We start from the raw sequence: 26,204 nt of genomic DNA, 5'->3' as shown, positions 1-26,204 counted from the left end.
ATACAAGGAAACTAGGAAGGAAAATAATAAGATGAATGTTTTCAGTAAAATAAGAGATGAAAAATGGAAATACATTTTGTTGAGGGCAAAGAGTGTGATGTTGTCCTGAAGAATTTTAAAGAGAGATTTTTGTGTGGCAGGAAGCAGCACAGTATTGTAAAGCAAATATCCTTTAATTAAAGATAAATAAATTTAAAAAATAAAGATACTAAACTAATTAGGCTTATTTAGGATGTTAAATTACATGGGAAATATTATCAAACAAAAAACAACATTAAGCCTTCTTTATGTTATGTCTGTATAAATATATTATACACTATGTGTTCCAGAAATTACATGAAATTCCTGGAAGCCTTGTGTGTTCTGACATAAAATGTTATCTGACATAAAAACTGAGGCTCCCACTGAAGGGGCTGAACCCAAGAATTAGGGTAAAAAAACAGAATCCGTAAAGTTTATGGCGTATGTAGACAAAGTCCACTCTGCATCTACAAAATTTATCCCTCACTGTCAGACGTTTCCCATCCTGATGACCTTGTAAAATGGCAATAGCCTGCTCCTAAATCAGAGAAATTAAGATGGGTAAACAACGGCTGTAAATTAAATGAACAATCAGAGCTGTGGGAAACCCAAGACGGCCGCTTGCTTCCTCCCGTCTCCCTGACAAACCCTATTTTTTATTTGATGGAGTAAAGCCTTCCCTTGATGCAAGGCTTATGGCCTCACAATGACAAAGAAACAGTTTAAGAATGTGTGTTCCCCTTGGCCTTTCGCCTCCCACGGTCTCCAATAATCAAGGCACCCACTTCGCTGGGCAAATCATACAGTCTTAACTACAACTAAAACCTCACAAACTTCTTGAAATTATCTGTATTCTTATCACCCTCAGTCATCAGGCGAGGTCAACAAAGCTAACGGGAAGCCTGGACTCAAACAGGACAAAAACTAATCACACGGCACTGAGCGACCTGATAAGTGTGATTACAGTTTTTACGACTTTTTGTTTGACATGTTATTGGCTTTTAATCTTTGTTTTCCAGATGTAAAAGAACCTCTCCCCTTAAGCTTATGATGACTGGAAACAAGTTTGTAAATTACCACCCTTGTAAACAGAATTGAAGCTTTTTTCTCTTCTCTCTGCCTGACCCCTTCAGCACTAGGAAACTCCAGCGTCCAGCCGCCTTTCCAGGTGAGTAAGGAAGGCCACTTCCTGGTGGGCACAGGAAGCTCAAGACACTCTGGACCTTGGGAAGACAGGAATCCAGCCAAACGTACAGGTACTGCCAGCAGAGTCTGATAGCAGAGCTTTCCTGGCCGCGGGAGGCCTTTGGAAAGTCCAATTTGAGATTCTCTAGGAGTTAGCTTCAGCACAGCCGAATGTGAAAGTGCCCATAACCCCAAAGAGGGCTTCCCTGATGGCTTAGCTGGTGAAGAATCCGCCTGCAGTGCCGGAGACCTGGGTTCGATCCCTGAGTCGGGAAGGTCACCTGGAGAAGGGAACAGCTACCCACTCCAGCATTCTGGCCTGGAGAATTCCATGAACTGTGTAGTCCATGGGGTCGCAGAGTCGGACACAACTGAGTGCCTCTCACTTTAACCCCAAAGAAGACATCCTGTCGGCAGACAGCACGTGGTAATGTGCCCATGTCACCAATCATCAGAGAAGCATCAGTCAAACCCACAGTGAGAGGTTGCTTCACTCCCATCACCATGGCCATCATCAAAAAGGCCCCCAGTGACAATGGTTGGCGAGGACATGGGAAAAAGAGAGGCCTGGTTGGTGGAAACGTCAGTCAGCGCAGTCACTATGGAGAACGGTATGGAGGCTCCTAAAAAACTAAAAATAGACCTTCCCTATGATTTAGCAATTCCACTTCTGGGTATATATCCAAAGAATAGGAAAGCACTCATTTGAAAAGGCACCCCACCCCCACCCCCCGCTTGCTCATAACAGCATGGTTTACAATATGAAAGCCACCCAAGTGTTCAGCAAAGGATGAGTGTCTGAAGAAGATGTGGTATATATATCATATACACAATGGAGTGTTTTGGTGTTGTTTAGTCGCTAAGTCGTGTCCAACTCTTTTATGACCCCATGGACTGTAGCTTGCCAGGCTTCTCGTTCCACGGGGTTTCTCAAGCAAGAACACTGCAGTGGGCTACCATTTCCTTCTCCAGGGGAATCTTCCTGGCCCAGGGATTGAATCCACCTCTCCTACATTAGCAGATGGATTCTTTACTACTGACTCACCAGGGGAGCCCCAGAGGAATATTACTCAGCCATGAAAATGAAATCCTGACATTTTTCAGCAACGTGGATTAACTAGAGAACATTATGGTTAATGAAATAAGTCAGACAAAGAAAGACAAATAGTCTATGGTATCATTTTTATGTGGGACCTAAAAATAAAGCAAATGACTGTACATCAGAAAACAGAAACAGATTCACAGACACAAAGAACAAATGAGTGGTTATCAGTGGGAAGAAGGAGGGGAAGAGGCAGAATAGAAGCATGGGATTAAGAGGTACAAACTACATAAAGTAAATAACCAGGATTTCCCTGGTAGTCCAGTAGTTGAGACTCCTCGCTGCTCATGCAGGGCACCCAGGCTTGATCCTGGTCAGGGAGCTGAGATCCCACCTGCTGTGCAGTGCAGTAAAAAATAAAATAAGTGAAAAGCAGATAACCAGCAAAGGTATGTTGTGCAGCGCAGGGAACCACGGCCACTGTCTTGTAATAACTGTGAATGGAGTGTAATCTATAAAAATGACAAGTCACTGTGTTACACACCTGAAACTAATGGCATATTGCAAATCGACTATACCTCAATAAACAAGAAAGAGCCCGTGTGTCCAATTAACCTTAGGTAAATAATCAGGCCAAGTTTCTTGAAACCAGACTTATTTTTTGCAAACAGTCTTAATCTGGCTATACTTGATGGAAATAAGGATAATTTTAGAGAGACAAAATATGTTTTTTAACAGTATACCTTTGTGGATATTAAGTTCTGGTGCTATTGTCTTTGAGGTTTGGTATTTTCTGCTTAAAACTCACTTCCTAAATGACTCCTTGTTACTGTGTCACGTTATTGTAAAGTTTAAGTGAATTATTAAAAGGGTGTTCTAAGCTGCTTTCTGAGGCTGATCGCAGTAAATTAACTTTGGATGAAGATCAGACACCCTATGACCTGCACCCAGGAGATTGTGTAGACTGAAAAAGACATCATTTAAAGGACTTTCTCTCCAACCTAGATGGAAGGACCCTTACCAGCTACTCTTCACTAGCTCATGCACAGTGAAACTGAAGGGAATTGACTCCTGAATTCGCACTTCCCACTTTACAAAGGCCTCTGCGTCAGACTGGTCTGCAGAGAGGACTGTTGACCTCAAACTCACCTTAAAACGACCATCAGGACGACTAAGACTGCAGGAGGGGCCGCTGACCCAAGAACCCGGGCCAGGCCTGTGGGACCCACCCCACTAGTTCAGCTGAACTGTTATTCAAATGCTTGTCTCCCTAGCAAAATAAAAAGTTATTGTTCTGCCTATTCTTTTGCCCCAGTGTTCAGGATGGAAAGAAAATTCTTTGGTAAAGTTGTCACAAAGTACCTCTACGTCGAGCAAAGTAACTGACCGTTGGGCCTGTCATCGAATTCCTCGGTCAGTGCAAGGCTGATGTAGGCCCCTCACAGCAGCCGTCACTGATGTTTCAGATGTTCCCGAGATAACCACGCAGCTCGACAAACCTCCCTCTGGCTTGACCTTTCAGGTTCAAATTCTTCAGCATATGAACGTGTCTGTCTCTTGTCTGATATTTCCCTCTGTTCTTAAGAGACTGAGCACAACTTCCCTAGGACACCCCCAGCCCCGCTCTGACCCTTTCTTAATTAACAAATGTTGTCAAGAGAAAAACACAAGTAAATGAAGCCAGCGAGTCCCCCTGTCAACCACCATTACGGATGGCTTTTGGAAAGATTGCAAAGGAAATGACCCATGGTGTAACACCGTGTTAACAAAACTCCCAATTAATGAGGCTATCAATGGGGGCTCTCGGGGAGGAATCACGCTCCCTTTCCCAGGTCTCTGTTTCACGTGTGGCGTTGGAAACGATCCACCTTGCCAAGGATGGGCGCGTAAACATCTCAACAGCTGGCAAACAGGTTTATGGTCGCTGGCTTATTAAGTTTCCCCACTGTCAATACACAAGGAAATGAGCGATCCTCCTTACTCTCCCCATTACAGAGTCAAGAGATCCGTGTCAGCAGGATACCAAGACACTGGTGGCAAAGTCTCTTAGAAAAACGAATTCCTGACACAGGAATGTGTGTAAACAAGATGATCAGAAACCTATCAGGCACCACTGGTCAAATAGCTAAGGAGGCTGCAAAACGCACTGAAGCAAAACAGACATCCTTCCACTCCCTCGCCCGGGTCATATTAGATAACAGGGCTGCCTCGGATGCTCTGCTGGCAGGACGGGGGGCGTCTGTGCTACGGCGAAGACTTCTTGTTGCATTTACCTCCGGAGCAGCTGAGACTCGCCTAGAAGGAATTTCCCAAGATGTAAGAAAAACTGACCCCTCAAATGACCTGCTTAGCTGGCTCTTTGCAGGCATGAGCAATTTTTTCCCAGTCTGCTTTATAGATAATTATTATTTTCATAACATGTATTTATCAGTCTTTTCCTGTCAATCCGTCCATGACACAAGTCTACTGCTAAATGTTTATGTGACCGTTCGACATGGTTGATAAAATGCATAGCCTGTGAAATGTTTCCCCATTAGCAAGACTCTGTGCTTGTTTACTGAGTCTGATTAGCGTCCACCCTACGTGGATAACTAAGCCAATCTCTTCACACATGGAAACGAACAAAGGAGGCCTAACGCAAGGGGCAGGATGGACCCAGGGCGGATGATGAGCACCCTGCCATCAAGGGACAAATATTTTGGTTACTGATGCTTTCTATCGAAACATGTATGATCAAAGGAGAGAAATAATGAAAGTAATTTTGGCATATTCAGGGTTGGGGGGAAATTATTCTGGCTTATACACGATTCAGCTTAAACTTTATTAAGCTCAGTCAAAACGGCCTGTTTATGGCCTACCCCACAGGCATTGTGCATCTGCTTTAATCATTCAAGAAAAGGGCGTATTGACCAGAGGTAAAGAATGTCCATATTACAGATAAAGACAAACACTTCCTTTCCTGGGATGCCAATGCTGGCGCTCCTTTGATGATAAGACCGCCTTCCCAGGCGCCAAGGCCATCCTGACTCACTGTGTACATGCTGGTCTGTTTTTCTTCGAAACCTTGAAGGAATGTACCCCTGACTTGTTTGATGTTCTTTGTTCTGAGAAGACATAAAACGGGACTGAAAAACACGCTTCCAGGCAGCGGTCCCTCAGCGTCATCCGAGAGACTGCCTTCCGGGTTATAGTCCTTCGTTTGGCTCAGGATTCTTTTCCATGCCCATGGTACACTGTGCACGTAGTTCTGTCGACCTGAGTCATCAGAAGGTGTGACCCGGGGACGGAGTGTTCTGGATGCGTGATTTTTCATCCAGGCTCGTCTGCAGCCGGTGATGACCTTTGCCTCAGTCAAGTATCACGTTCGCGGAGCCTCTCTCAGGCCACCGCTCCCTCTGCGCTGATGGACCTCATTCTTCCCTTCCCCTCCCTGGCATCTGGGCTCTGCTCATCTCGTTGGTCTGAGCTGACATCAGTGATCCTCTGTATTTGACTTCCCACTTGCTGTGATCACTCAGGGTCCCTTTTCTGTGGTCGATGGCTCCCAGTTTGGCCCACTTTTCTGTGCGATTTCTTGCCTTCCTGATGATGTCCTCAAGTTCTTTGCAGAGCGGTCCTCGGTGTCTGAGGGGGATTGGTCCACAGATACCAAAATCCGGGGATGGTTAAGTCCCTTCTATAAAACAGTGATACACCTGCACGTACCCTGCCTACATGCCCCCACGCTCTTCAGATCCTCTCTACATTATTTAAAATACCAAATACAGTGGGAAGGGCTTCCCTGGTGGCTCAGTGATAAAGGACCCCGCCTGCCGATGCAGGAGATGTGCCAGACGTAGGTTCGAACCCAGGGTAGAGAAGATCCCCTGGAGAAGGAAATGGCAACCCACTCTTTCCCATTCTTGCCTGGGATTCTTGCCAGCATTCTTGCCTGGGAAATCCCACGGACACAGGAGCCTGGTGGACTACAGTCCATGGGGTTGCAAAGTGTCAGATGTGACTGAGTGACGGAACCACGGCAACAACAGCAAGAAAATGTATATGTTGTGTGACTAGCTGTAAATACAATGTAAATAAGTACATAGGTAGTTGCTGACATGCAGCAGATGCAAGCTTTGCTTTTGAGAACTTCCTGGAATTTTCTTTCCTGAGTGTTTTCAATCTGAGGCAGGTTGAATCCAGAGGGAGAGGGCCTACTGTATACACTGAATACTAATTCTTCATCGCTGATGTGTGTGTTACAAATACCTCCTCCCAAGAGATGCCTTGCATTTTCACTTGTGGGTTCTTTAGATGCAGAAAAGTTTATTTTTTAAAAACCCTATTCTTGTTGAATGTATTGATCTTTTGTCTTACGGTTTGTGGAGTTTGTGCCTGTTTAAGACATTTTCCTTGATAGTTGAGTTTTCTGATGATTCTCCTGTACTTTTTTCTTAAAAGTTCAGATGCCTTCTTTATTAGATGTAGAGCTTTCAGTGACCAGGATTGAAACCCATCAATCTTAAAGGAAATCAACCCTGAATATTCATTGGAAGAACTGATGCTGAAGCTCCAGAACTCTGGCCACCTGATTTGAAGAGCCAACTCACTGGAAAAGACCCTGATGCTGGGAAAGATTGAGGGCAGAAGGAGAAGGGGGTGACGGAGGATGAGATGGTTGGATGGCATCACTGACCCAGTGGACGTGACTTTGAGCAGACTCTGGGAGGTGGTGAGGGACGGGGAGCCTGGCGTGCCGCAGTCCATGGGGTCACAGAGAGTCAGACACGATGTCGTGATGGAACACAAACCACCACAAAGGAGGGCAACGCTGGTGTTTTGTTTCGCTCTCGGTGGGTGTGCAGCTGTTTCAGCTGAGAAGAATGTTGCCCACCACCCAGTCCCACCTACAACACACCCTGGAAGGAATTCAATGCAGAGACCAGGAATGAGACACTCTGTGCTCTGGGGAAACAGGCAGAACAGGCCCTCAGTTAGTTAGACATTTTCAGAAGAGAATTTATGAACCCACATTCTTGCACCTCTTCATACTTAGAGAAGCACTAAAACCATTAACTCAGATAGCTGTTCCTCATGACCTTCAGCAACATTCTACCAAGACAGGAGCTTGGCTGCAGGGACCCTTTGACAAAATCACGGCTATACTGATCACCAGCCCCCAGCTCTCGGGACCAGCTCCTCAAAGCTGCTGTGAGGCTGCTTCTCAGACTGTGGTCCTTAGGTGCGAGGTGTGTGCATGCTCCATGGTGTCCGACTCGCGACCCCATGGACTGTAGCCCACGAGGCTCCTCCACCCCTGGGATTTGCCAGGCAAGAATACTGGAGGGGGTTTCCATTTCCTACTCCAGGGGATCTTCCCAACCCAGAGATAGAACCCACGTCTCCTGCATTGTCAGGCTGATTCTTTACCACCGAGCCACGTGGGTTCCCAGTCCTTCGAAAACCCCAAATAAAACTGAAACTCACACATCGCCTGTTGCAGGTTCTTATTTCAGCCCACACAGCCCATCTCATCCCCGTTGCTTCTGGCACCACACCTGTCCCCCCATCAGGCTTGCCTGTGTCGGGGGCTCCACGCTTCTGTGTCCATAGAGGACCATCCACTCCACCGGCTTAGAGGACCCAGCTTCACACGGAGGGGTGGCTGGTAGGAAAGATCCCCTCCCTCAGTCTTAAGACTCCCCTCGCACCCTATTTCCTTGCACGGGAATTTTAGAATTAATGTCAGTTTATCTGGGAATCTATTTTGGAATGTGGGTGAGTTGCCCTGAATTCACAGATTAATTTAGGGATAATGAACATTTTAAAGATACTGCATCTTCCTCTCGTTGAGCAGGGGTGACATTTCCAGGGATGTCGATCATCTTCGATACTTTTCAACAAAGGGATCTTATCTCTTATCCTCTATCTTGTGCGTCTTTTGTTAGATTTATTCTTATTGTGTTTTTTACATTTCTGTTCTAAATGACATCTGGGAACCCTGCTTCCTGTTAATAACTTTCAGTTTTTCTTTCCTGTGCTCACTGACACACACCCTAGCCCTAAATTCTGAAACTTGATGTTCAGTCACTCAGTCATGTCCAACTCTTTGCAACCCCATGGACCATGGCACACCAGGCTCCCCTGTCCTTCACCAACTCCCAGAGCTTGCTCAAACTCATGTCCATTGAATCAGTGATGCCATCCAACCATCTCATCTTCTGTCACCCAACTCTCCTCCTGCCCTCAATCTTTCTCAGCATCGGGGTCTTTTCTAATGAGTTGGCTCTCCACATCAGGTGGCCAAAGTATTGGAGCTTCAGCTTCAGCATTAGTTCATCTAATGAATATTAAGGATTGATTCCCTTTAGGATTGACTAGTTTGATCTTTCAGTCCAAGGGACTCTCAAGAGTCTTCTCCAACACCACATTTCAAAAGCATCAGTTCTTCAGTGTTCAGTCTTCTTTATGGTCCAAATATCACATCCATACATGACCACTGAAAAAACCATAGCTTTGACTATACGGGCCTTTGTCGGCAAAGTAATGACTCTGCTTTTTAACATGCTGTCTAGGTTTGTCATAACTTTCCTTCCAAGGAGCAAGCGTCTTTATATTTCATGGCTACAGTCACCATATTCAGTGATTTTGGAGTCCAAGAAAATAAAGCCTGTTACTGTTTCCTTTGTTTCCCCATCTATTTGCCATGAAGTGATGGGACCAGATGTCATGATCTTAGCTTTCTGAATGTTGAGTTTTAAGCCAATTTTTTCACTCTGCTCTTTCACCTTCATCAAGAGGCTCTTTAGTTCCTCTCGCTTTCTGCCCTAAGGGTGGTGTCATCTGCATATCTGAGGTTATTGATATTTCTCCTGGCAATCTTGATTCCAGCTTGTGCTTCATCCAGCCAGGCATTTCACATGTTGTACTCTGCATATAAGTTAAATAAGCAGGGTGACAATATTCAGCCTTGACGTACTCCTTTCCCGATTTGGAACTAGTCTGTTGTTCCATGTCAACTTCTAACTGTTGCTTCTTGACCTCAGGAGGCAGGTAAGATGGTCTAGTATTCCCGTCTCTTGAAGTATTTTCCACAGTTTGTGTGATCCACACAGTCAAGGGCTTTAGTGTAGTCAGTGAAGCAGAAGTACATGTCTTTCTGGAACTCTCTTGCTTTTTCTGTGATCCAACAGATATTGGCATTTTGATTTCTGGTTCCTCTGACTTTTTCTTTGTTCTGAATCCAGCTTGAACATCTGGAAGTTCATGGTTCACATACTGTTGAAGCCTGGCTTGGAGAATTTTGAGCATTACCTCACTAGTGTGTGAGATGAGTGCAGTTATGCAGTAGTTTGAACATTCTTTGACATGGTCTTTCTTTGGGATTGGAAAGAAAACTGACCTTTTCCAGTCCTGCGACCACTGCTGAGTTTTCCAAATTTGGTGGTATACTGAGTGCAGCACTTTCACAGCATCATCTTTTGGGATTTGAAAGAGCTCAACTGGAATTCTATCACCTCCCCTAGCTTCATTCATAGTGATGCTTCATAAGGCCCACTTGACTTTGAACTCCAGGATGTCTGGCTCTAGGTGAGTGATCACACCGTTGTGGTTATCTGGGTCATTCAGATCTTTCCTGTATAGCACTTCTTTGCATTCTTGCCATCTCTTCTTAATCTCTTTTGCTTCTGTTAGGTCCATACAGTTTCTGTCCTTTATTGTGCCTGTCTTTGCATGAAATGTTCCCTTGGTATGTCTGATTTTCTTGAAGAGATCTCTAGTCTTTCTCATTGTACTGTTTTCCTGTATTTCTTTGCAATAATTACTTAGGAAGGCTTTCTTATCTCTCCTTGCTATACTTTGGAACTCTGGAATTCAGAGTTCCTTTGCCTTTCATTTCTCTTCCTTTCTCGGCTATTTGTAAGGCCTCCTCAGACAACCATTTTGCTTTTTTGCATTTCTTTTTCTTGGGGATGGCTTTGATCACCGCCTGCTGTATAATGTCATAAACCTCTGTCCATAGTTCTTCAGGCACTCTGTTAGATCTTATCTGATGATTGAATATATTTGTCACTTCTACTCTATAATCATACAGGATTTGATTTAGGTCATACCTGAATGGCCTAGTGGTTTTCCCTACTTTCTTCAATTTAAGTCTGAATTTTACACAAGGAGTTCATGATCTGAAATGAGCCACAGTCAGCTTCCAGTCTTGTTTTTGCTGACTGTGTAGAGATTCTCCATCTTTGGTTGCAAAGAATAAATCAATCTGATTTCGGTGTTGACCCTCTGGTGATGTCCATGTGTAGAGTTGCCTCTTGTGCTGTTGGAAGGAGGTGTTTGCTATGACCAGTGCGTTCTCTTGGCAAAACTTTGTTAGCCTTTTCCCTGCTTCAATTTGTACTCCAAGGCCAAACTTGCCTGTTACTCCAGGAATCTCTTGACTTCCTACTTTTGCATTCCAGTCCCCTATGATGAAAAGGACAGCTTTTTTTGGTGTTAGTTCTAGAAGGTCTTCTATGTCTTCATAGAACCGTTCAACTTCATCTTCTTTGGCATTAGTGGTTGCGACATAGATTTGGATTACTGTGATATTGAATGGTTTGCTTTAGAAACAAGCAGAGATCATCCTGTCATTTTGGGGACTGCACCCAACTACTGCATTTTGGACTCTTTTGTTGACTATGATGGCTACTCCATTTCTTCTAAGGGATTCTTGCCCCCTGTAGTAGATAAAATGGTCATCTAAATTAAATTCACCCATCCCAGACCATTTTAGTTCACTGATTCCTAAAATGTTGATGTTCACTCTTTCCATCTCCTGTTTGACCACTTCCAATTTACCTTGATTCATGGAGCTAACGTTCCAGGTTCCTATTCAATATTGCTCTTTACAGCATTGGACTTTACTTTCAACACCAGACATATCCACAACTTAAAATTGCAGTTTTCACTGGTTTTCTTTATAGACAGTTATCTGATTGTGATGAATGATCATTTCTTTCCAGGGATTAGTAGGCTAGAAAATAGGTAAGCTGACATTCCTGCCTTACTCTTGATCTTCAAGGTGATCTTCCAACCGTTCACTATTTGGATGATTTGCTGTAGGATTTTGGAGGACGCCTTCCCATGGTAAGGAAATTGCCTTCTAGGTTGACTAAGAAACCGTGAACTGTGCTCTGTATCATCCCATGTTTCCCCAGCCTTTAAACTGTTTATGTTTATGTGTGTTTAATTATTACATTACTCGGTTTTCTAATATAAAATTATTTTTGCATTGGAGGGGATTCTCCCTTGATCATGATGTAGTTTGCAAAAGCTCTTGGTGGGCAGGGATTTCATCACTGGTTCAACATTTTTCATGTGAAATCGGTCTATTCAAGTTTCAAGCTTCAGGGAAGTCAGTTCGTTTCCCCTGGAAACTGACCATTTTATCTCATTTTTCAAATATTTTTTCATAGAAAAGGTACCACAGACTTGTCTCTGCCATGGGCTTTCTCTTCATTTCACTGTGGTTTGTGCCTTCTCCCCTTCCCACCTCATCCGCTTGGTTTTCACACCGGACATTTTATCAGTCCTTCAGAAGAGCCCGCTTCTTACTTTGCTGACTTTCCCTGGTAATCTTGTCTCTTTATTTATTGTCTTCTTCTGTCTTCCTTACTCACGTCCGTGCTTCTCTTCTGCTCGGGTTTGGTTTTTTGTTCCTTTGCTAACTTCTGACTGTGACATTTCAGTCATGTCCGACTCTTTGTGACCCCATGGACTGTGGCCCGCCAGGTTCCTCTGTCCATGGGATTCTCCAGGCAAGAATACTGGAGTGGGTTGCCAGTCCCTTCTCCAGGGGATCTTCCCGACCCAGGGATCAAACCCAGATCTCCTGCATTGCAAATATATTTTTTACCATTTGAGCCACCCAGGAAGCCGTTTAACTTACTACGAATACGGGAATACGGCTCTTACCCTCACTTTTCTAACCGAGGCGGTCGGAACAAGCCATCTCACTGTAGGTCCCGAGTCAGCAGGACTGTTCTGTGATCGTGCATCATCACTCAGTCCTAAGGTGCTTCCTAAGTGTCCTCCCCATCTCCTCTGGGATCCATCAACTGTTCAGAGTGCATTTTTGCATTTCTAAACCTATGCTCATAAGTTGCCAGCCATCGGTTCTGACTGGGCTGCGGAGGGCTGACTGTTGGCTGAGACATGCCCGCTAGAGCTTGAAGCTTGCTGCAAAGCCTTATCTATAACCTGTTCCTGCAGAGTTTCCCACGCACACTCTCCTTCAGAAGGACTGTGGTCCATTGGCATCCATCAGTCAGGCTTAATTCTGCTCGGAGCTCACATACCCACCCCCACGCCCCTCATCTTCCTGACTCCATGACCCCGAGATGTGCTTGAAACTCTCCCGCTCCCGTCCCTGACTTGTTCCTCCCTGGTGTTCCCACCATCTGCAACTCAGCTCACATTGTGCTGAACCCGCAGGATTCTGCGAGCTGAAGCCCCCGCCCCCGTGCGCTGACCGCCTCTCCCCAGGGCGACTCTCGTCCCGTCATTCCTGTGAGAGGTGGAGGGACGGTGCTGGGATCGGGGGACCCCACTGTTACATGGAGGTGCTCACCCTCCAGGCCCCCGCTGCAGGAGGGCACAGTGGCCGGGTGCAGGGTATTCACATCAACTGCAAGGAGCCCTGTTGTGTGGGGGTGGGCTGCCCGAGGGCCTGCGGACGTGTGTGTGTGTGTGTGTGTGTGTGTGTGTGTGTGTTGGAGTTCATGCTGTGTACAGGCACGTACCGTCCGGGTGGGCGAGCTCATTGTCTGGGGTCTGGCGCCCCGCAGCCGCCTGAGCTGGGATGCTCCCCACTTCCCCCCTCTCCGCAGAGCCCTCCCGGGGGGCCATCCAGGCTCGGCAGCTTCCTCCGTGAATACTTGGCTGAGCAAGGCTCTATGTCTTGATCCAATTTTTGTGATTTATATTTTCCGTAATTCTACTTGGTCAGGCCTTTCAGACTTATTACACAGGGAGTGCTCTGTTCTTGTAGAATATAGAAAGAACGGTCTGTGTTGCCACGACTGCTCCCTGAGATGTGCTCTCCTCCCCCTCCCTGGGGCCGCGTGCACCTCCCCTGCTCCGGGCCCCCTTCTGCCCTGTTTCTGGGGGACGTTCATGCCCCAGACCTGCCTTCCGGACGCCCTGCAAAGGCCAAGCTCTGCTACCCCAAACTGGGGGGGCTGGGGGCCAGCAAAGTGGGCTCGCACGCGGGGTGGGGATGGGGTGACTGTCCGTTGACACAAGCGGAAGCCGCTGGCAGAGCCGGTGGGCACCTGGGGGTCTCTGTGGCGTAGAAGACCACTGCTGGGGGTCTCCTGAGCTGACCCCTAGGTGAGCAGCTGGGTCCCGTGGGCTCCCAAGCTGCAGAGCAGCCCCCTGCCACACCCTCCCCACCCAGGGGCCCCACTGATGAGCCAGCACACACGCGGTGGAGGGGAGCCTGCTCGTTTATTCACAGGCCCCAGAGCATGGACGCAGTGAGGACAGAGACGCGGGGGGCCCCTGGGGGCTGGACCCCCGCACGTGAGTCCCCCGGGCCGAGGGTCTCTGCCTCCGGGAGCCTCGTTGGCCGCTCTACTTCCAGCGCCCGCCGACTTTGCCCTTGGCCGTGGTCCCGGCCTTCTTGCTGCTGTAAATGGGAAGCAAGTTGGTCTTGAGCGTGAGGGGGTCTGGGACCCTGGCTGGCCCCTTCCCCAGCCCCCAGCAGACCCCAGACCCTGGCAGCTCGGCCCGGCCCAGCCCTAGCAGCCCAGGGGCATCCCCAGCCTTGGTCCAGCAGCGGTGACTCACCTGTGCCTGCCCACCAGGGCCTGGGCGACTGTGTGCTGGGGAGGTTAGTGAGGTTAAGGGGGTGTGGGCAAGAGCTGGGCCCCTCTCCCTCCCTTCCCTACCCGAGGGACTCGGGGCACAGGCCCTTATGTCAGGCGGACCCAAGCCTGCCTGTCCCTACTGGTAGCTGCCATCCTCTCAGTAACTCTGGCCTGAAAAGAGCCAGGCCCCCACCCTGGCCAGCATGGGCAGGGGCAGCAGGCAGGTCCAGCTCTTCACTCCAGGCCAGCAGTCCAGCCTGACAGACTTGGAACCTGGGAGGCCTCTGTCTTGTTCTAGAATCTCAGCCCGCCAGTCACCAATGAGACCGGGACCTCGGGGGGTGGGGGTCCTTGGGAGCCCCCCTTCTGCCTGAGCCCTCTGCACAGCAGGGAGCCAGGAGCTGGCGGGGGCCAGGCCACGGTGGGCGGTCGTCGGCACTCGCCGTGGGCAGCTTCAGGCTGCAGTGGGCCCCGCGGCTCCCGAGGCTGCAGGCGAAGGCCTGGCACTGAGAGCCCTGCCCACAGCCCGGGTCCCTGAGCGGAAGCCAGCCTGAGAACCCCCCGGGCCATGCACACACACACACACACATGCATGCTCACACTCATACCTAGCCGAGTGACCTGCGAGAACCCCTGCCTCCTGCCACGGAGCCCAGGGTGGAGGGCGTGCACCTATGCCAGCCCCCTCTGCAGCCCTCGGGGCGCCCCAGCTCAGCCTCCAGGCTCGGGCATTGAACCCCAGCAGGTGGCATCTGCCCTTCCTGGCAGCAGCTGCAAAGGGTCCCGTGGACCCAGCAGGCTCATCAACCCCAGACCAGGGGTCTCACCCAAGGCTGTGCAGGGTCTGCTGAGTCCCTGCCCAGGTCATCGCCAAGGTGACACGCTGCGGGTTGTCCAGGAGCCCAGGCTGGCTTCACCAGGTCACCCTGAAGGCCACCCTGGGGGCCTCCTGCTGGCCCTCCCAACCCACCTCCTGGGCTCTGGGGATGGGGGAGACCAGAGGCTGCAGGTCTGGGGCATAGGGCCCAACATGCTGGCCCAAGGGACCGGCCGGTTAGTCCTGTTACTGCTCTGCTGAGGGCCACATGCCACCAGCACAGGCTGACGTCTCCGGGCCCCTGGGGGCAGTGGCAGCCGACCCCGTGGGGCTGCATGCCCGGCGCAGAGCATGGGGCGGGCAGGGCTACTCACTGCTTCTGGGCCTGGTCAATGCGGCTCCTGAGGTTGGTGATCTGCAAACAACACAGGGGACTCACCTGCGCGTCCGCACGGGGCTGGCAGGCCTTGGTCTCACTGTGTCCTGGCTCCTCCGGTCTGGAGGAGCTCAGACGCGTGTCTCTGACTCACTCTCGGCGGCCTGAGCTGGACACCTGGGCCACGACACACTGCAGCCCCAGAGCTGGCCACTTACCTGCCCGCCTCTGCGGGATGTGGCGCTGGGGCACGGGCCGGAGGTGGGCTCGCAAACACAGCCCCCGCCTGGCGGCCGGAGCTCAGAGCCCCGCGGCCGTCTCGCTCCCTGGCCCGGCTGCTCCCTCCTGCCGACCGCCCAGGGGAGGTCCGGGAGGCAAGGGCCAGCCTCCACTGCCGACGAAGGGCAGCGGGTCAGCCTCGGAAGCCCCCAGGTGGCAGGCAAGGGGGAGGAGGCGGGCGGGGGACCCAGGGACATCCTCCGGGTTCTCCGTGCCCGCTGCCGCCGACACCCGCAACGACCCAGGTTTCCGCCATGCGCGAGGCCCACCGTGCATGAACACTAGAGCCTGGTCCAGGGTGGACCCCGGCTACTTACAACTTGGCCAGCATCTCCACTCTGGCCCGGACGTTCATGATCTAGAAAGACCGAGATGGTTAGGGGGCTGGGTGGGCGGCCGAGGCTTGGGTGCCCTGCGTGCTCAGGGCCAGCCTGGTCCGAGCTCCGGGGAACCCCTGTGCACACGTGTGTCGGGGCCTGCTCTCCTGGCTCAGCACGAGTGGGGCCCGTCTGGACCCTCTGAAGCCCATTTCCAAGGCCGGCCGGGAGCATTGGCACAGAGCGTGGTGCCCCCTCACCTGGGCCGCCGGGGGAGGGTTTTCCCCCAGAGGAAGGTGGAGAAATTCAAGTGCAGGAGGGCCAGGCAACCCACCAAGGGCCCCGGGCTCCTGAGAAGGAGGCAGGACTCCTCCATCTGTCAGCACTGCTCGCCCACACCCTCTGTCTCAAGGGCCAGCGGGAGAGGGGCCCTGAGAGTGAATGGTCCTCCCGGGGGGACACCGGAGGCTGGAGGGAAGGGTCTGCCGCAGATCTATCATCAGGGTCTGTACCCGGCCCCATCCCAGGCCCGTGTTGACTCCGAGGGGAGTGTCCACCCAGGGCTGCCGACCTGAGCTGTGACTCCAGGGTGGGGGAGACCCCACCCAGGCCCCCTCCCCAGCTCTGAGTCCCCAGGGCTGGCCTGGCCGGAACTTGGGTGTGCAGAGGAGTCTGGGTGAGGTGGAAACCCCACCCCTGAGGAACTCAATGCCTCCCTGGCGGGCTCAGGACACTGGGTCTCCAGACCCCTGCTCCCGGACAAGGGCACTCTGCGCCACCGCAGCCCCCGCCAGCCATAAGCGCCATCCTGACGTGAGGCCGGCCTGGAGGACCCCGGGCAGGGCCCCCCGCAGGGCAGGGGCCTTGGTCGAGGTCTGGGGACGCGGGGCGCCCGCCAGCAGGCAAAGCCAGGGACAGGACACTCACGTCGTATTTCTGACGCTTCAGCTTCTCTCCATACTCAAACTTGTCCGTCTCTAGCTTGTACAAGGTGTCCCAGAGCTCCTTGGCCTTGTCCCTGGGGGTGGCCGTGAGTGAGGGGCTGCTGGGTCAGCCCCGGCAGGAGGGTCCGGGCGCCCCCCACCACCGGGCGGGTCCTCACCTGAGCTTGTCCTCGCTGAGGTGGTCGATGTTGAGGGGCTTCCTCCGCTCGGCCAGGACCTTCTTCTTCATCTCCCGGGCTGTCTGCTTCTTGCCCCTCTTCTGGTCTGCCTGGGGGGACACGGGAGGGGGCGCGTCGAGCCGGTCTGGGGCCGTGGCGGGGCGCTCAGCCCCATGCCCGCACTCACCTTGGCCAGGTAGCTGCTGTAGTTGGCACCCATGGAGGACAGAGCCTTCTTTTTCTTCAGGTCGTCCTCAGCCCGCCTCTTGGCGTCCTCCTCCTCCCGCCGCGCCTTCTCCTCCTGCGGGCACACCCCCACCCCCAACCAAGACCTCAGTGCAGGCGTCGAGGACCTGCTTGGGCCTGGAACCTTCTGGAAGGTCCTGGTCCCTGTTGGGTCCACCCTCTCACAGGGGTTCTGCGGGGCAGGGGGGACTTGGCTGATGGCCTGGGTTCCTAGGCCAGTGTCAAGGGGATTGTCAGAAAGGGGGAGGTCTGGGAGCAGGGGCTCCTGAATGGGGGGGCTGGGGGCCGGGGGGCCGTCTCACCGCCAGTCTGTTCTGGCGTTCGCGCTCCTTCTCCGCCCGGATCCTCTGCTGCTCAGCTCTCTCTGCTCGGCGCTTCTCCTGCGGCCGGAGGGAAGCGGGTCAGCCTGGCCTGGCCCTCCCCTGGACCCCCGGCCACATCCACCAGCCCGACTGCCACCCAGAGCTGCAGGGCTGGACTCACGATTCTCTCCTTGAGGGCGACCAGCTCCTCTTCCTCCTTCTTCCGAGCCTCGAAGTGGCTGTCGATGAGAGCCTGGAGCTCCATGAGGTCTTTGTTCTGGCGCTTCTTCTGGATGTCCTGTGGGGACAGGCCCGTCACACCCGCTCTCCTCTCGATCCTCGGGCTGCCTGCTCCCTCAGCCACAGGGTCAGAGTGGTACCCTCCTTGTGGCTGAGTCCAGGCCATGCAGAGCCCTGAGGTCAGTGAGCACCCCTGGGATGGACTCCTCTGACTTGGCCCCATTGTTATGCCCAGAGATGCCTGGGTGGGTTGGACAGAAAGGAAATTGGGGAATGAAGTAGTCTGTTGGACACACAGATGGATGGGTGGGTAAATGGGTGTAACAGTGAGTGGGGGCATGATGAGTGAGTAGATGGGGGGTGGATGGATGGGTGGGAAGTGGGTGGATGGATGGGAGGATGCACAGATGGATGATGGATAGTTGGGTGGGTGACTGGATGGATGGAGAGATGAGTGGATGGATGGGTGGGGAGTGGATGGACAGATGGGAGGATGCACAGATGGATGATGGATAGTTGGGTGGGTGATTGGATGGATGGGGAGAGATGGGGAGATGGGTGGATGGATGAGTGGGGAGGAGGTGTTATTCCTGGATGAGTTCCCTCTGATGCAGGAATGAATCACAGCAAGATTGCATGGAGCCAGGAGGCCCCAGTTCTGGCTGTTCTAAACGATGTCCCCTTCTCAGGCTTAGCCTGGAGCCAAAGGCTGGAGGCCTGGGGAGACTCTGTGAACCCAGGTCCCATAAACTTACATCAAAGTCGACTTTCTCCCCTTCCGGGATCTTAGGAGCAGTGAGTCTGAAGAAGAGAGAGAGGCTCATGAGTACGGGTGAGCGGGTCCCCACCAGGACGGTGGGCTGGACCCAACCTGGCCTGGCCTTAGGCTGGCCCTCCTGCCCTTCACCCTGGCACCCAGTTGAGGGCACATGGCCTGACCTTGTTCTTGTCAAATATATAGCCCACTGTCCCCAGAGTGGCTTGACCCTTCTAGAAGTTTATAACCTCTTAGCGTCAGCCTGTCTTGCCCACTCCTGGGCCTCTCAAGGGCTGCTTCACCCCTGCTCACCCAGGAAGGGTGACCTTGCTCTCTTTCTTGAAGGCAAGGTGGTCACCATAGACCCTTCTGGGGTCTTTGGCCTCTGTGGTCAGGAACGGCCATCTCGGCTGACCCTTTGCATTTCTCTGGTCCATCTTTGACCTTTCTTTCTGGGGATCCAGAGGAGGGGGTGCTGGGCAGAACGCACGTCGTGCAGAGAAGAAAGGATATCCCTCCCGAATCCCTTTGGCCGTGACTCCCCCTCCCCCCATACATCTCGGACGGAGCACAGAGTTAAATCAACAACAGAAACAAGAGCTTCTTCAAAAAAGAAGAGAGTGGAACTGAACGTAGATCGGCATGCTGGCGAGGGAAGCGATTTTCTGAGCTCAGAAGGTCCCACTCAGGCAAAGATGGCCAGAGGAGGCCATGCAAATGAAAAACTTATGGAAAAAGGCACAACGTGAAAGGGGGGGAAAAACCAGACTAGAAAAATATTTTCAGCAAATACAGAGAAGACTTATATCCTTATGCAAACCGATGATTAAGAAAACATAGAGACGCCCCCGCCGTTAGATAAATGGGCAGAGGGTGAACGCTAGCAGCTCCCCGAGAAGAAAGACCACCAGTCAACACACGTGGGAGAGGCTCCCGAGCCATCAAAGGAATGTGAACAAAAACAAGCCAGAGAGGCCGTTTCTCATCCACCCGTCAGAGGCCCCGTGTGCAGGCACGTCGCGGGCCCTGGGCATGTGGTGTGGAGACCGCGCTGGCGGCCCTCGTGGAAGCCTTTTGGCAGAGGACATCAAAAGCCTTAAGAACGTTCCTACTCTTTGACCCAGTAATTCCATTCTGGGAATGCGGCCTAGGGAAATAACCCGAAAGACAGAAAATGCTTTCCACCCAGCGTTATTTATGATAGTAAAATATTGGGGAAAGCCTTAATATCCTGCAATAGAGGAATGGTTAGGAAAATTATGGTTTGTCCAATTGATGGAATATTATGTGGCCATTCAAAATATTTAAGAAGACTATGTAAAAACATGGAAAAATACTTAGGACACAGCTCTGCATTTTAGAAAAGCAGAATTCAAGGCCGTATAGACAAGACGATGTTTGAAAAACAGCTCAGAGTTTCAAACCTTTTTTCCAAGTCCTATGCATGGAAAAAGAGTAGGAAGAAATAAGCCTTTTTATTTCTTTCTCCTCTTTTCCGCAGTCTGGCTGGCGGGGTGGGAGAGTTATAGATGATTTTTTTTTTCATTGGACTTTTACGTATTTTCCAAATTTTCTTTAATGAGGTGTTTTATTTTCATAATGAAAACACAAACATTTTTTTAAAACTAGAAAATATCTTGTGACCCGGCAGCTTTCTTTAAAATTGCTGAAAAATAAAGTGTAACGGATGGAAATGTGCTGGCTACACACTCGCATATTTCCAGCCCTCTGTGCAGAGTCCGCGGGGCTCCCCTGAGTGGGAGAGAGCACTTGGCCTGTGCTCACGGGCTCTGACACGCCTTCCCCCGCAGAGCAAGGAGGCACGTGTCCCCCGAGGACGGGGGGTGAATCACGTACGAGGGCCGTGGGCTCGCACGTACTTATCAGAAACAGAAAATCAGTAACGCCTGATTTTTTCAGAAACCTCTGAACCACTAGCACACGGGCCAAATGAGCGAAAGTCTCTTTGAACCAGGACGAAGCTTCCCCCGGGGGCTCAAGGCCCCCACGAAGGGGAAGATTGGGGCTCCGGTCAAGGTTTTGCTCCCAGGCGGGTTTCAAGGCCGAAAGCCTCCCTCCCAGCACCCCACCATTCACATCAGGGGCCCCGGGAGATGCAGGGGGCAGGGTGGCCAGGAGGGTGGGCACCAGAAAGGGCCGCGGGAGCTCCATGGGGCCTCCCTCTCTCTGCCCCGACTCCCCCAACTTCCTGCCCCCTTCCTTCCTCTGCCCAGCGCCTCCTCCTGCAGGAAGCCATCTTTGTCTACTCTGCATGGTCGGGGCACGGACTGGGCCTCCAGAGTCCGTCCCTACCCATCCCCAGGGTGAAGCCCCAGGGCAGGTGTGAGCCCCGCCCGGAGGAGTGCACCACTGCCCCGGTGACCCTGTTCCCCAGGCGAGCCTCACCCAGAATCCAGGACCCCGAATTCAGGAGCAAAGGAGTGGCTGCGGCCCCTCGAGGGTTTGGGTCCGCAGGGCCCAACAAACTTCGCAGCCCCATCTGAGCCCGGCCCCCGGACCTCATAGGCTCCCCTCGCCCGCCCGGCGTCCAGCCCGGCCCAGCCCCGCACTCACCTGGGTCTCGGCTTCTCCTCTGGTCAGCAGGGCAGCAGCGGGGGGAGAGAAGAGAGGGGAGGCCAGGTGAGAGGGCAGCCCGCCGGTCCCCGCGCCCCTGACCGGGCCCCCCCCCACAGTGGACCCGCCCTCCCACCCACCAGGGGCCAGGGACTTGCCCCCACCGGGGCCCACAGGATTCCCTGTGGGCTCTGAGGAGGAGAATGGGTGCAGGGCTCAGGGCAGGGGGCGCGGAGAGAAGGGGAGAAGGGGCCCAGGGGTGCCCCGCCCTCGGGGCAGAGACAAGGCTAAGGCTGGGGGCCCGGGTGGAGGACACGTCTTCCTGCCCGCCTCCTGATGTGCCTGCTGACCCCCTGGTGTCCGTGTGGGGTGGTGTGAAGCTCAGGACAGAGCTAAGCCCTGCGGCAGACGCAGCTCGAAGCAGCAAGGCCCGGCCCTCGGAGGCCCCGGCGTCAGAAGAGGAGGACGGACGGGTGGGCAGGCGGCCGAGCCAGAGGCACCGAGAGCCCTCAAGATGGACCCGGGCGGGCGGGCGGGCCTCTCTGCCAGGGCCTGTGCGGACTGCGCGGGCACCGCGTGCGGCCAGGGGCCTGGCCTTACCTGCCTGGTCCTCCCAGTCCTCCTGCTCCGCGTCTTCGGGTGAAAGCGCACATGCAAGAGAAAGCGGCGGGCGCGGGCGCGGGCTAGGGGCGGGCCAGCCAGGGCACAGCTGAGCCCGCGCCCCCCGGGCGGGTGCTGTCCTGGACCCCACTGTTGACCCCCTCTGAAGGCTGCAGCGCTTCTGTCCAGGAGGGTCGGAAGAGCTAGCTGCAGGGCCAGGATGCCCAGGGAGACTGCCCCCTGCCCCAGAAGACCAGCAGTGGCTGGAGGGGCCACTGAGGGCCTGTGGGCTCTGGCTGCGGGTTTCCTTAAGCCTTTCCACTGGGGGTGACCTCCCTGGAAGAAAAGCTACGGGAAACCTAGACCCTGATGCTGGTCCAGACTGAGGGCAAGAAAAGGGGTGACGAAGGATGATATGGCTGGGTGGCATCACCGACTCCGCGGACGTGACTGTGAGCAAAGTCGGGCATGCCTGAGTGACTGAGCCTCAGTGACCAGGGCTGGCTGGTTCTGGGGGCCTGACTCCTGGATTTTGTTGGGTTGAAACCCAGGGGTTTTCAAACAAGGAGGCTGATAACGTCTCCTGGGGCCTCAGACCTGCGGAAGCCTGGCTAGTTGAGGTCCCAAGCCAAGGGGACGAGAGCACCGAGGCGCGCGGGAGCCTGGATCAGCTCGGCCATGAGGGCCTGCCCCTGTTCCCGGGCCTTTGGTGGCAGGGACAGCGCCGTTCACATCTGGCCCTCAGGCTGTCTGAGCTGCCGGGGCGGGAGGACTGTGGTCAGGGTCTCCCCTGGCAGATCCCTGGGTTGCTTAGCAACCAGCTCCCACTTGCACAAACAGCCTCCTGCGCCTGCTGGGGCCGCTCAGCTTTCAGGTGGGCCTGACGTCACTGCCCCCCACCCCCGGCACCTGGTGGGGGGCTGGGAGGGGGGCGGGGAGCAGGGGGAGGCAAAGCGCCACACGGCAAAGCTCCCAGGCGGCGGGCGAGCGGGAAGCAACCTGGCATCCCCAGCCTGTCTGTCTGTCTGTCTGTCTGTAGGCCCCAGGGCTGGTTCCAGGGTGACTGGGTGACCTCCTGACCCCCACATCCCCGCCAGGCCCAGTGTCCACCCCCTGACCTCAGGCCCAGCCGGCCCCTCTCTCTTGCAGGCGGTCTCGCTGAGGCCTGGGACAGGGAGGCAGCTTGGAGCCTGCACTCTGGGTGCAGACCCTGCGGGGAGGCCCTCCGCAGCCCCAACGAGGGCTGTGTGAAGGCGGGGGGCTCTGACTTGGGCCCCCATGGCTCCACCCAGGGGGCCCCAGCGCTTCCAGGCCCCTGGGCCCCCCCTGCGGCCTCAGCCTGACTTTCTGCTTCACCCACTTGCCTCCCCACCCTTCCCGTCCCCCCCAAGTGACTTCCCCACTCTGCCTTCCTTGCTGTCTGGGGCCCTGCCTCTCCCCCCTGCCCTTCTCCACCCAGCCTGGTGGGTCCCGGGGGTCCCAGTGGACCCCAGTGCCATCCTCCTAGCACCCCTCTCTGAGGCCCTTTGAGGCTGGCCACCCCCACCTTCCTGCGGCGACCCAGGCGGGGCCTCACCCCCTCAGCCCCGAATGCTCGCTGCCTGTCTGCCGTCTGACACACAGCCACCCTCCCCATCCCCGGCCTAAGCGTTCCACCCCGTGCCCAGCCCTCGGGATGGCGGCAGGGAGAGTCAGGCAGGAGCGGCGGAGCTCAGGCCTCAGCATGGGGGGCGAGCCTACCTTCCTGGACTTCTTCTGTAGAAGCGGCACCGTGGGGTGGGGCGGGGCGGGGGGAGAGAGAACCACTGTGAACCTCGGGCAGAGGCGGGGGGCGGGCGGCGGGCAAGCAGGTGAGTGGGTTACGTGGCCCCTCTTGTTCCTCGTCGGCCAGGCTGCGGCTCACACCCACACACACCCCGTGTGCACACGCGCCCACACGGGACTGGAGCCATGGCACATACCTGGTTCATGAACTTCATGGACTAAGGAGGGCCATGGAGCAAGAGGCAACACGCGGGTCAGAGGTCAAAGGAGCAAGGATCCCGAGTTAATGGAAACAGCCGGTCGCCACAGGAGGGTCAGTGGCCGAGGCCGGGGGGTGGGAAGCGTGTGGGGAGTGAGCGAGACAAGGTCAATGTCGGCCGGGGCAGCGGCCCCCAGTCCTGTCCCTGCCTGCACGCCGGGCTTCGCTTCTCTCGGGACACCCCTGCTGCTTGAGGGGCCACTGGGGTCCTGTCTCACTTGGCCGCCCCCACCGCCGCTTCCCGTCTCCTTCAGGCCCCCGAGGACTTCCATGGGGGCAGGGCCGTGGCCTGGAGGGTGGCCCCCGGGGCCTGGAAGGGAAGCTTCCTACCAGCCCGAGGCCAGGGCGCCCACTGCCTTTTCTCTCGGCACCCACGGAGGAGCCTGGGCGTTGGGTACCAGCTCTCAGCTGCCCTGACCACTGCGCCAACCCCAGGTCTCCCTGCCCCCCCACTGCCCAGTCCCGCCCCTGACCCGGGAGGGAACTCCCGGGGGCAGGCTGGAGGGGGCCCGCGGGGGGCACTGCTGCCTGGCGGGGGCACAGCCGCAGGGCACAGACCGCAGGAGAGACCCCTGTGGGGGGGCCAGGTGCCGGGGGCTCTCGGTGCCCACCCTGGGGCAGGAGGCTGGCTTCAGGGATGCCCCCGGGGCAGCTAGGTCTCATGTGGTCCAGCGGTCTCCCCGCTGACCCGCCCTCCCTGGGCTAGGGGGTGGCTGTGCCCATGTTGAGGGGGTAGTGCTGGCCCTCGGGGGGCCGGCCCGCTCAGGTCAAGCATTGGCCATGGTTAGTGGGTTACGGGGTGGCCACATGTGGGGGCCCCTTGGCTGGCTGGCACCTCGCCGCCCCCTCCCCCGCCCACTGTGCCGCAGCCAGCCCCGGGCCCCACATGGGGGTCAGAAGTCCTGCGTCCGCATACCTTCCTCGTGGACCTCAGGGACTTCTGCAGGCGGGGGGTGCGCTGGGTGAGCAGGGCCGAAGGAGAGACGAGAGGTTAGGCCGGGAGCGCACGGCACGCCCTTAGAGGGTGGGGCACGCGGGGTCGCGGGACAGAGGGCTGGGGGGTGGCTGGGGGCCGGGGTCTTGGACCCCACTTACCTTCCTCCTGGGCCTCTTCTGTGGTGGGACCCGGGGGGAGCAGGAGGGAGAGAGGGAACAGGACAGTCGTTAGCGGGCCGGGCGGGGGGTGGCCGGGAAGGGAGGCGCCCCGGGGTGGGGGCCGCGGGCACCAGGGAGGCTGGTGGGCATCGTGGACCCGCAGGGCCTCTGCGGCGCAGCCTGCTCTGGGTCCTGGGGGTCCCGCCCTCCCCTGTCCTTGGGGAGTGGACTGAGGTGTCTCTGCATCGCTAAGTAACCTGGCCCTGAAGGTACCAGAGGTGGGGACCTGGACGGGTGTGGGCTGGCGTCCTCGGGGGCCCCGTGGCAGAGGCAGGCATTGGAGGAGCCCACTCGCGGGACCTGCCAACGCGCCCCATCGACCCCCTGGGAAGGCACTGCCTGGGACCACGCTTCCCTCTCAGAAAGAAGTCTCTCCACCTTTTCAGCAGAAAAAAGAAGAGCTTTGCTCACGTTGTTAGGGTAGCCAAGTGTTTTCAAAATATTTTCAAAACCTAGCGCTCAGAACAGCCCACAGGAGAGCCGGCCCAGCGGAGCTCGGGAGAGCCTGGCCGCGGCTGAGTGGGGCCCAGGGCGCCCGTCGGGCCTGCAGACCACCCTGCACACCCTTCCCGGGGCCAGGCTCTGCGCCTGCCGGGAGGGGTCTCCTGACCCACCTGGGGGTCCCCACTCCCAGAGAGAGGGAGAGGGGGAGAGGCTGGGAGAGACAGAGACATAGAGATGGAGATAGAGAAACAGAGAGAGAGACAGAGAGACAGAGATAGAGAGACAAAGAGAGACAGACAGGGACAATCAGAGAGTGAGGGACGGGTGGGCGGCGTACCAGACTTGCTATTAATGAGGTGAGTGTCTTCATGACCAAATTCCAGCTAACCTCACACACCAGGGATACCGTGAGATTATTATGTATAAATGATACATAATAATACAAAAGTATTAATGAACAATTAATGAGCGCCTCTCGATGGAGGGAAGAGGTGGCTGTTAGGGGTGCGGGGGGTGGGGATTAATGACCACGGAGGTGGACGGTTAACGGGTGAGCTGGGCGGGGGCCTGGGGGGCGCCTCCGTTACCTTCCTCCTCGTACTCTTCTGCAAGGGGGTAGAACAAAGGAGAGGAAGCGGTTAGAGGGTGGCAGGGGCCCAGCCTGGACAGAGGCGGGGGGCCAGCCTGCCTGGCGCCCACTGTCAGGGGAGGACGGCCAAGAGGCCGAGGCTCGTGGGCAGAGGGGTCTGGGCCTCGAAGGCCTGGTCCTGCAATGGGATCACGCTCCCCACTCTGCAAGCAGGGTGTCACGGGGCAGGGTGTCCACGGGCTGGGCTGGGGACCTGTCCTTTGAGAAGAGGCGCGGGGTCAGGGGTGGGGGCCCTTTTGCA

The 26,204-nt window shown here is 54.8% G+C and overlaps 1 protein-coding gene across 3 annotated transcripts; it reads right to left on the bottom strand.

Moving 5' to 3' along the window:
- Positions 1-13,701: 13,701 nt before the first annotated feature.
- On the bottom strand, positions 13,702-25,914 carry TNNT3 (troponin T3, fast skeletal type). 3 transcript variants are annotated; one of them, XM_061161306.1, is made up of 14 exons: positions 24,811-24,824; positions 24,632-24,673; positions 23,654-23,674; positions 23,433-23,447; positions 21,693-21,725; positions 21,093-21,111; positions 18,517-18,562; positions 17,703-17,819; positions 17,522-17,599; positions 17,161-17,274; positions 16,974-17,083; positions 16,799-16,889; positions 15,274-15,314; positions 13,702-13,901 (listed from the first exon to the last, which is right to left on the bottom strand). In XM_061161306.1, the coding sequence occupies exons 8-14, from the start codon at positions 17,784-17,786 to the stop codon at positions 13,847-13,849; spliced, it is 573 nt and encodes a 190-aa protein (XP_061017289.1). In that variant the 5' UTR covers positions 17,787-17,819; positions 18,517-18,562; positions 21,093-21,111; positions 21,693-21,725; positions 23,433-23,447; positions 23,654-23,674; positions 24,632-24,673; positions 24,811-24,824; the 3' UTR covers positions 13,702-13,846. The 3 variants fall into 3 exon arrangements, with proteins under 3 accessions (XP_061017289.1, XP_061017290.1, XP_061017291.1); XM_061161307.1 differs by lacking the exons at positions 21,693-21,725; positions 23,654-23,674; positions 24,632-24,673 and adding an exon at positions 25,902-25,914 and having other exon boundaries at positions 24,811-24,828; XM_061161308.1 differs by lacking the exons at positions 15,274-15,314; positions 21,693-21,725; positions 23,654-23,674; positions 24,632-24,673 and adding exons at positions 15,872-15,912; positions 25,902-25,914 and having other exon boundaries at positions 13,746-13,901; positions 24,811-24,828.
- Positions 25,915-26,204: the final 290 nt, after the last annotated feature.

Source organism: Dama dama, chromosome 2 (genome assembly GCF_033118175.1).
Source record: "Dama dama isolate Ldn47 chromosome 2, ASM3311817v1, whole genome shotgun sequence".
NCBI classification, from domain to species: Eukaryota; Metazoa; Chordata; class Mammalia; order Artiodactyla; family Cervidae; genus Dama; species Dama dama.
The sequence above is the reverse complement of the archived record's forward strand: the minus strand, read 5'-3'. Positions and strand labels throughout refer to the sequence as shown.